This window comes from Miniopterus natalensis, chromosome 8 (genome assembly GCF_054644295.1).
Source record: "Miniopterus natalensis isolate mMinNat1 chromosome 8, mMinNat1.hap1, whole genome shotgun sequence".
In the NCBI taxonomy this organism is placed as follows: domain Eukaryota; kingdom Metazoa; phylum Chordata; class Mammalia; order Chiroptera; family Miniopteridae; genus Miniopterus; species Miniopterus natalensis.
In genome coordinates, this window is record NC_142088.1 from 713,857 (window position 1) to 723,892 (window position 10,036).

At 63.6% G+C, this 10,036-nt stretch overlaps 2 protein-coding genes across 2 annotated transcripts; both read right to left on the reverse strand.

The window, feature by feature from the left end:
• Window positions 1–2,264: 2,264 nt before the first annotated feature.
• Window positions 2,265–3,296, reverse strand: LOC148092530 (G protein-coupled receptor 35-like). The gene has a single exon (XM_087819957.1). The coding sequence runs from the start codon at window positions 3,294–3,296 to the stop codon at window positions 2,265–2,267; it is 1,032 nt and encodes a 343-aa protein (XP_087676083.1).
• Window positions 3,297–8,199: 4,903 nt separating this feature from the next.
• On the reverse strand, window positions 8,200–9,680 carry LOC107530009 (G protein-coupled receptor 35). Its single transcript, XM_016203604.2, has one exon. The coding sequence runs from the start codon at window positions 9,678–9,680 to the stop codon at window positions 8,769–8,771; it is 912 nt and encodes a 303-aa protein (XP_016059090.1). The 3' UTR covers window positions 8,200–8,768.
• Window positions 9,681–10,036: the final 356 nt, after the last annotated feature.

The window sequence follows — 10,036 nt, forward strand, 5'->3', positions numbered from 1 at the left end:
CCTGGAGGGCCGTTTTGTGAGCAGACTCAGTGTGGGCCGGCCCAGCACCCCGAGCTCCCGGCAGGGGCCAGCGACGCAGCGGCCGTGGCCCAGGTGGCAGCTGTGGAGCCCAAGTTCTCCCAAACGGGATTAGTGCCCTTATAGAGGGACCCAGAGGGCCCCTCATCCCTTCCTCCACCTGAGGTCACGGTGAGCAGGCAGTGAACCCCGGCCCCGCTGGCCTCCCTCCCACGCCAGGTCTCCGATGCCCGACTTCCAGCCTCAGGACTGTGAACAATAAACGCCTGTTGTTTATAAGGCCCCCAACCTGTCGTGGTTTGTGTTTTTAATCCTCACTTGAGGATTTCCCCCCATTGATTATTAGAGGGAGGGGGAGGGAGGAAGGGAAGGAGAGAGAGAATCAATGGGAGTCATTGATCAGCTGCCTCCTGCACGTCCCCTGCTGGGGATCAAGCCCCAGCCTGGGCATGTGCCCCAACCGGGAATCGAACCTTGGCCTCCTGGATCCCAGGTCAGTGCTCAACTGCTGAGCCACGTCTGGCTGGGCTCCTAATACTTTAATCGCAGCCGGACGCAGGTGCATGGGGAGAGGCAGGTGTGTGGGGGGAGGTTTCTCTGCCCCTCGCCCCAGGCCGGGCTCCCCCCGCTTTTTCATGACCCAGAATCCTCTTTGGTGAGAGAAAAGGCTGGATCAGTGGACCCTGGCCCACAGTGCACACCACTGGAGGGGGACATGCCATGTTTCGAGCCCCCCAGAAAGGAGGAAAGACGGTGGTGGGGCCTGGAGCCGAGGGGGTGTGGAGCAAGCAGAGCTCTCCTTGACCTGGCCCGGCCCTTCCCCCGATGCTCCCCCCCCACTGGCTAGGTCTGGCCAGCCCTTCCCTGCCCTGTGCTGGACGCAGGCTGGGAGCAAGATGCACCGAGGACAGCGACCCTGCCTTTGCCGCCTGAGGAGGGTGGCAGCCCCTCCTCACGTGTGGGCCTGGCCTGGCCTGGCCGCCCTGTTGTGTCCCAGCATTGCCCCCAGGCTGGGCGGCCCCAGGCCTCTGGCACCCACCCCTCAAAGGGACCAGTCCTGGAAGGTGCTCCCCAGGGGAAGGTGCCCTACCAGGTGCTGAGGCAAGGAGAGGGCGCAGCAGGCTCAGCCACACTCCTCCCACGAGTTTGCCCACAGCCTGAGCCCAAGGCCCCTGGCTCTCCCTGGACCTTTGTGAGGGACGACTCCTGCCCAAGGCCTGTCTGCCCTCATTCTGCCTGAACAAGCCTCCCTGTGTAGCTGGGGAGGCTGAGGAGGGCCAGGCACTACCCTGCAGGGGGGACCGCTGCGCGGATACCGGGGTCGGGTCACGGGGTGGGTGGGGCAGGGGATCCAGGAGAAGGGTGAGAAATGGAGCTTGAGGGGGCAGGGTCTGGGTCGGATCCTTCCTCCTGTCGCCTGGTCACATGAGGCCGTCGGGAGCACCCACCTCTGCTTCCCCAGCCCCAGGTTGGGGTCTCAGGGCTTCTCGGAGGAGGTATTTGTGCCGATCCTATAATTCAGTTCTGGCCCAGGTGGGGTGGACACACCCTGAGATCCACGGGGTCGTGGGGGCAGGTGGGGTCCCCAGGGCTTCCTCTCAGCCGGTGGGTCACACCCGGCCTGAGCCTGCGAAGGAGGGACTGAGAGGGGCTGTGCGGAGGGGACGCTGCAGGTGGAGGTGGGGAGGGGAGGTGGGGAGGAGAGGGGGCCTGAGCAGCACCCCCAAAGGTAAGGAAGGAGATCTCTTTGACCCTCTTCAGGAATCCAACTTAAACCTTTTTTAAAAAAGAACTTGTTTAAACTCCTTTGGCGGCTGTGTCTCTAAATGGGACCCATGTGGAGACACGGGGTGGCCTGTTGGGGGTACGTTGCAAAGGTTGAAGGCTTGTGGAGAGACCCTGAACCTCAGGAGTTTGGTGTCTTATCACGATCTGGAGGCGACGAAGAAATAATGTCTAGTTTCTCTGTAACACCCTCCCCAGGATGCCTGGTATTTGTATTTGGGGGTCACTCTGCACCACGGAGCTCAAGGGCTGGACGAGGGAGAGAGCTGGGCTCTGGGTGGTGGCGGTCCTTTAATTTCGGGGTTAAATTCTACTTGCAGAGGGAAAGGCCGACCCCAGGACCCATAGTCCTGAGACGACACCCGAGTCACGCTGGGCTCAGGGAGGTAGTTTCGTGCAGACGCCGTGGCGGCAGGAAGACAGCGGCTCTGGGGGGGCCCCGGGCTGCCATGGGCCTCCTGCTACAGGGCAGTGTGGGGGCCCCCGCCCGGGCTGCTCCCCTTGGCGGCCTCCCCTTGGGCGCCAGTCTCAGGGTGGTCACACGTAGCAGCACCGGTCATCCTTCCCCAGAAAGGCCAGGGCCTGGCGAGGACGGCCCCCACCTCCTCCTGGAACTCTCTGGCCACACAGTAGTAGAAGAGGGCGTCCAGGCAGCAGTTGGCATTGGCGACGCGGGAGGCCACCTGCACGAAGGCGGCCACCCTCTGGACGGTGGGGCAGGCCGCCCCCGTCCACTGGGCCACCAGCTTGGCCAGCAGGGCCACGTGCAGCGGGAGGAAGCAGAGCACGAAGGTGGCCAGGTTGGCCGTCACCACGCAGAGGGCCTTGAGGATGCGGCCGGCGGCCGGCGGCTGGGCCAGGGCCCACTCGCGGAGGAGCTGCCGCAGCACCTGGGCGGAGCAGAAGCTCAGGATGAGCAGCGGGAGGAAGAACAGGAGCAGCGAGAAGACGAGGGCCCGGGGGCCCCGCGTGCGGCCCCGCCCGAAGCAGAAGCTCTCCCCGGGGCGCAGCCAGGCGGCCGGCAGGGCCACGGCCCCGACCACCAGCAGCCAGAGGGCCACGCAGGTGAGGGCGGCCTGGCGGGGGCCGCGCCAGGCCCGGGCCCGCAGGGGGAAGCGCAGGGCGGCGTAGCGGTCGGCGGCGATGGCGGCGAGGAGCCACACGCTCATGTAGGTGTTGATGTAGTAGAAGCTCTGGAGCACCCGGCACAGGGCGCCCTCGGGGGCCCCGGCCGCCTGGCCCAGCGTGTGCAGGATGCCGGGCAGGCTCAGCAGCAGCAGGCCGTCGGCCGCCACCAGGTTGACCAGGTAGACGCGGGTCTCCGTCCACCGGCGCAGGCGGCAGCAGAACACCCAGAGCGCCAGGCCGTTGAGCAGCAGGCCCAGCGCCAGGATGAGGCCGATGGAGGCGACGGTCGCCGTCTGCGACAGGACGCTCCGGTCCGTGCGGCAGCTATTGGAGTGGTTCCCGAGGCCAGCGGCCACAGGCACCATGGCCGGCAGCCGGGGAGGGCGGGAGGAGGGCGGGAGCTCCAGCAGGCTCAGAAGTGGGGTGCGCCAGCCAGGCCCAGCTTCCCTGCGGGCAGGGAGGAAAGAGCTGCCGCCTCTCTCCCCTTCTCCCACCTCCCCTGCCCCCTGCCGGGTTCTCTCCCTCTCCCCCCACTTCCTGTACCAGTCCACACAACCTGGATCAGGGTGCCCCCTCTCCTAACCCAGGGGGCTCTACCCAGCCACCCTCCAGACAGCGGACCAGCCACCTGCCCCGCCCTGCCCAGCGGCATCCTGCCAGGCAAGGGGCTCTGGGGGGGGTGCTCGTCTCTGGGCCTCTTGACCAAAGGCTTCAGCTCAACCTAGGACCTTTGCTGACCTGGGTCCCTGCACAGCAACCTGCTCCCTGGGCCATATGGGCGTGTCCAAGCACCCTCCTCCTACGGCCCCAGCACGGGGGCCCCAGGCTCCTCTGGGCGGCAGAGCCGGCCCACGGTCCTTCCTGAAGAGCTCAGGGCCCCGTCCCACACCTGCGTGGTCTCGGAGCTCAGGACCAGGCGCCTCCTGAGGCCTGGCCCCAGCCTGGGACTAACAAGGAGGTACGGGGCCAGCAGACGCCCTGCTCCTTCCTGGGAGCCTCTGCAAGGTGAGGGTAGAATGGGCCTTTCAGAGCGAAAGGCCTGCTCTGGGCTGCGTTTCTCAGTGGTTAGAGCATCAACCCTGCCACCCGCACCGAAAGGTTGTGGGTTCGATTCCCAGTCAAGGGCACGCACCTGGGTTGCCGGTATGATCCCCGGCCCCTGTTGGGGTGCGTGCGGAAGGCGGCCAATCGATGTGTCTCTCTCACATTGATGCTTCTCTCTCTCCCCCCTCCCTCTCTCCCTCCCTCCTGCTCTCTCCCTAAAAATCAATGGAAAAAACATCCTCGAGTGAAGATTAACTAACTAACTAACTAACTAACTAACTAAATAAATAAATAAATAAACTTCAGAGTGAGAGGCCTGACTTGGGGTGGACTCACCAATCTGAGACAGCCAGGACCTTGGGGACATGAGCTGGGGCCACTCTGCACGCAGCGAGGCTGCTCCGGCTGGGTCAGGGCTGTGGTCACCACCTTCACTCTCTCCTCCAATGGGTGGGGTAACACCCCTGAGGCCTCTGGCAAGTAGGCGGCACTTCCCAGAACCTCCCTCCTGGTCCCCCTGACTGTGGTGCGTGACACCCTGCCCACCCTTCCTTCCTGGCCACGGCTCTGCAGCAGCTTGGAGCTCAGGGCCGGATGGAGACTGGCATCCAGCTGCAAGCGCAGGCCTGCTTCCCCCTGGGCACCTGTGATTGGCACTGACTGGAGAGCCCCGTACAGGAAGGACCCTTGATTTAGGGCTGGCAGTGAGCCAGTCACAGCAGGAGAACCCGGAGACCCATGGCCAGTGTTCCCCGTTGCCATGGCCTCGAGCCTCAGAAGGCCCGTGGAGAGGGCGACAGGCCCGCAGCTGCAGCTCAGGGCTCCAGCACCTGCACTGTCAAGATGGGAGGGTGCGATGGACGCTGCGGGCGCTGCCTGGGGACCCTCTTCAGGACAGAAGTGCACACTGCCTGCCGCGGCTACGGCCCAAGGCCCCTCTAGAATTGCCTTCAGCAAGCGGCTCTCAGAGGCCAGGTATCCAGGGGCCAGCCTGGGGTGTCAGCTCAGGTCCCCCAGCCCAGAGCGCCCTCTGCCCCTCCGGCTTCACTCCCCGCTTCAGGTGGGGCTGTGAAGAGAACTCTCAGGAAACCGTGTGCAAACTTCCATCTCAAAGGGGCTTCCTCGTCCCCCCCTCCTGTCCATGCACGGGGGCATTCCTGCTGACCGGAGGGTGGCCTCGCCTCGCCACAGCCCACACGGCAGCCCTGGGGGACCCAAGCCCTGAGTGAGGGGCTGGTGCCCTAGGGGCTGGCTGAGGGTGACAGTGAGAACCTGGCCAGGCCGCCTGTAGGAGGAAAGGAGCCAGAGACAAGGGACTCGGTCCCTCTGCCTGGGGACCACCTGGAGGAGAGCAGAGGGAGGAGAGGGAGCTTCCGTATGAGTTTCTGGGTGAGGCTGCCAGCTCCCACTGCCCGGCAGGTGCCCAGGGGATGCTGTGAGCAGCAGCCTGTCTGCAGACTGGAGCCAGGTGGAGTGTCAGGTGCTGCGGTGGGCACCGTGGGTGGCAGAGCTCTGAGAGCCTGGCAGTGGCACCCCTCCATAAGAGGCATGTGCCAGGGGGCATTGCCTCATGGCCAGTGCTGTCCTGGTGGCAGGGGCTGGAGGACACCAGGCTCCCAGGAGACAGGCTGCCGTCTAGACTCTGCACAACATGGGGCAGCGGACACATCTCTCCGTGTGTGGGTGTCACTGTGGTCTGACTGCTGTGTCGCCATCTGGATGGTCACTTTGGGGATACGGGCAGCAATTTCCTACAGTTGGACTCTGCCTTCTACTGCTCCTGCCCTCGGGGGAAGGGTAGCCCTGAGGCAGGTCCCTGTGATCCAGGCAGACAGACGGACAGGAGCAGGGCAGGAGCAATGGGCCAGATACAAGTCACCAGGGCAGGAAGCCCGGGTGCCCAGCTACAGGCAAAACTGGGACAAGTATTTTAGGCTAGAACTTTCCGCCTGCAGTGCAGCTGGGTGGGGCAGGCCTGGCACACCCTTCGAGCAGGGGCCTGGTCTCCTGTGCTTAGGAAGAACCCTGCTGAGCGCACGTGGACGGTGGGGACCCCAGGCACACAGGCAGCTGGGCCCTACGACAGGGCACTGCAGCCCCTCTCCACGGACTGCCTCCTCCCCACACCACCTGTGGCCAGGCTTGACCCCCAGCAGGGATAGGACGAGCCTTCTTGAAGCCAACTGCCTCCGAGGAAAGACTCACAGACACTGGGCACTGGCCAGACAGGTGACCCAGACTGTTAGAAATAGTGACATGGGGCTGCTCAGCAGCACCTCGGTCTCTGTATGAAAATTGTCAACCACATCAAACCCAGCTCTCTGACCAGAAGCGTTTCCGTTCTGGACAGTTCCCTGGGTCCCTCCTGCCTATTTTATACTCTGCAGCCACCTAGACCTGTCCACTCCTTGGGGATCACAGATGGCCACCACTTCTTGGTAGACACCTCACTCTTAGCTGACCGCCCACACTTCCTCTGGCTGCTCCCAAGCGGTCTGCGTTGCCAGACCCTCTCCAGGGTGACTGTGACCAGTGCTGAAAAGTGTCCTGAGACAGATAAAACACCCCAGGTGTAATCCTAGCAGAGGGAGCATAAGCTTATGTCCTCCCGCATTCTGGGCCCTATACTCCTGTTGATACAGCCTCACAATGAATCGGCTTTTCTCTGAGATGCCTATTGGTTGCTAATTAGTGATGAACCTGGTCCTGACCAATGTACCAGGCTGTCCTTAAGCCCGGGGGTGGGGGGGCCTGGTGAGAGGCTCCCCACTTGGCCTGGCCCAGCCCAGAGGCCCAACTCCAGTGTAGGACACCCCAAGTCTGTATCAGTTCCCGGGCTGCTCACCATCTGTGCTTCTGTCTCGGTTCCTCTTCTTGTCACCCCTCAGGGATTCTGTGGAAGCCCAGCGGCCTCCCCTGGGCTGGTGTTATCAGAGAAATGCATGGTTGGTATTTCTCCATTGTTAGTGGGAGTGGGGTTCTTGGGGGACAGCTGGAATAAGCATTTCTGGAGGCCCCCCCCGGGGGGATGAGATTGGTAGAAAGCTTTATTTTCGTGGAATTATATGGCTTGGTTTCCAAAGTCCCATTGCCCTTAACCCAGTCCTGGAAGAGGTGCAGCTGGGGACCCAGCAGAGCTGGAAGCAGAGTCAGAGTCAGAGTTTCCGATCCACGGTGGAGGCGGGTCTGGTGTAGCTTCAGCTCAGGAGACCCGCCCGCCCGGAGACCCTGGGGAGGCCCCAGGAAGGGAGCTTCCCCCCTCCTGCTGCGTTAATTTCCTCCCCCCCACCTGTGCCGACGTCACAGCTGCTGCCCCTCGGAGCTCAGAGGAGCCTCTGAATCCTTCTTAACACAGGTTCTAGGAGGTTCCTGCCGCCTGGCCAGAGTTAACCTTCGGACTAACACTCTTCTCTGGTGCTGGTCTGCACCGGCCCTCTGGGCACCTCTCTCCTTAGTCCTACAATGCTGGGGTGGGAGGGTGGGGGCGCACTGGAGCTGAGTCCCAGGCCCAATTCTGCCTGTTCTCCTGATCCCCAAATCTGGCCGAGGACAGTCTATACTCAGCCCCGATAGCCTTCAGCACAGTGGCATGTGGCCCTAGGGTAAGAGTCATTCAGTGGACCCCTCAGTTCCGTGGAAAACAAAACCCTCCAGGGTTGGGCTGGTAGGAGTCAGGGACTGGAAACTGCCCCCAGAAGGGCGGGGCTGTGATGACAGCAGGCAGGATTTGGGGGGCTGGAGGACCAGGGTAGGTGCAGGCACATGGGGAGACTGGCTGGGCTGAGGGGTGGGGGGAGTTTGGGGAGCACTGGATGGGGTGAGCATGGATCCCCTGAGCCAGGGGCCTGTGGGACTGCAACAGCCTCACATCTATGAGGCTGTCCGTGCCAGGACGTGGCACCATTCTCCTCCCATCACAAAGCAAGAGAACAGGGCAGGGGGGTTGTTTGGTACCCAAAGACAGGCAGGTGAGAGGGGACAGAGCAGGACTTGGAACCCAGGCCCACCTCAAACCAGCACCCACAACAGCCCCTGGAAAGCTCTGGTCATTCCAGCTTGAGTCTGGAGGCCAGGGAGGTGCAGACGTAGCACAAACCCACCAGCTGGGCACCCAGCCCTCACCTCCACCAGGCAGGGCTCCAGGCTTTCCTGAATGAAGCGGGGGAGCGTATCCCTCGACAGACCCCGGCCACCTCCTCATGGTCTTACTCTCCCCCACCCATCGCATCTGTTCAGCCCCAACAAGGGGCTCAGAGGTCCTGGCCTGCACCAGCAGGAGGACACCAGGCTGCATACACCCAGGGGACTTGAGATGGATGGGAACCAGATAAGAGGGCCCTAGAGACTCACCCAGAGATGCCCCGCCCTCCTGCCTCCCCCAGGCAACCTTGGGCAGCACACACAGTCCCATCAGGGCCAGCCCTGGGGGCAGCTTTACTCCTGCCCAGAGAGGCACAGAACCCAGCAGGTACCTGCCCTCCCTGCCCAGTGCCCAGGGGCACCAGGCCTTGGACACAGCAGGTGTTCGGCCCCATCCCAGGGTCCCTGGGGATGGCCTCGTTCAGTCCTCTTGCCCTTGCCCCTGTCTGTCTTCATCCCAGGGGTGGGGTTGTTACCTTCCCAAGGCTCTGCACCTGGGTCATACCTGTCCAGCAGGCTTCTTGGAAAGTGTCCACACCCATGGTGAGCTCAGGGCCCATCCTGGGTCCCTTCACTTCTGGTCACAGCCCCCTACCCCCAGCAGGAGCACCTCCCAGAGAGCGGGGACCTGGTCCCCACACCCGTGTCGTCTCCTAGGCCAGAGTCACGCACAGGGTGTCCTGGCTCCTATGGGCCTTGGCAGTAGGGGTCGTGGCCAGTGCGGATGCGTCCTGGAACTCCTTGGTCATGTAGTAGTAGCAGATGGCATCCAGGCAGCAGTTGGCATCTGAGACCCGGCTAGTGACAGAGAGGGCGTCCTGGATGGCACAGGTTTTCAGGCCCGTGGCCAGACGCCAGGTCAGTACCACGTGCAAGGGCAGGAAGCAGGCCACGAACACGGCCAGGTTTGCCCAGACCATGCGGGCAGCCTTTCGGGTGGCCTCCGCCTGGACCGCGTCGGTAGCCGGCCTCTGGCCCAAGGCGGTCACCACCTGCAGGGAGCAGAAGACCAGCACAGCCAGTGGCAGGTAGAAGCCCAGCAGGGAGAAGACCACAGTCTGGGGGTTCTGCCGGGAGGGGTTCTGGAAGCAGAAGCCACCCTCCTGATCCTTCAGGGCCCAGCGAAGCACCAGGGAGCTGACCACCAGCACCCAGAGTACCACACACACGGCCCCAGCCTGCAGCGGGGAGCGGAGCGCGCGGCCACACAGCGGGTGCCTCACGGCCACATAGCGGTCCACGGCGATGGCCATGACCAGGCTGATGCTCATGTACCTGTTGGCCAGGTAGATGCCCTGGGAAAGCTGGCAGAGCACCGTGTCAGTGGGGCTGTCCTGGTTCAGCGAGGTGAGCATGAAGGGCAGGGTGCAGAGCAGGCAGAGGTCGGCCACGGCCAGGTTGACCATGTAGATGTGGGTCTCCGTCCACCGGCGCAGGCGGCAGCAGAACACCCAGAGCGCCAGGCCGTTGAGCAGCAGGCCCAGCACCAGCAGCAGGCCCAGGTAGGCGTGGCAGATGTGCGTGACCAGGGGGGACTGGCTGAAGAGGCAGGTGGTGTTGTTCATGGTCCTGAGGCTGCAGGAGAGGGGCAGGGGTGAGGAGGGCAGGTGGGGCATGGGGCTCAGGGAGCGGCAAGGCCTCGCCCACCTCTGGCCAGGGATACAGGAGGTGAGCCCCCACCCCACATCCAGGAGCCCAAAGCTGGCCTTCCCAAAGAAGTCACAGAAACCATAGGAGCCCTGAGGGCTCTCAGGCCAGACCCCTGCCCACCGGAAGGGTGGGGAAAACCAAGGCCTTTGGGGCTGGGCAGGCCTAGCCCTACCCTGTGAGCCAGCCTGGGCCTGGAGTCAGACCCTCGCCCTCTCCAGAGCCCTCCTGTCCTGGGCCCCGCCTGCTGCTAGGCAGAGAGGAAGGCAGGAGG

Excerpts from the sequence above, each read along its gene's own strand:
- LOC148092530 (XM_087819957.1), bottom strand. The coding sequence starts at position 3,296 with ATGGTGCCTGTGGCCGCTGGCCTCGGGAACCACTCCAATAGCTGCCGC.
- LOC107530009 (XM_016203604.2), bottom strand. The coding sequence starts at position 9,680 with ATGAACAACACCACCTGCCTCTTCAGCCAGTCCCCCCTGGTCACGCAC.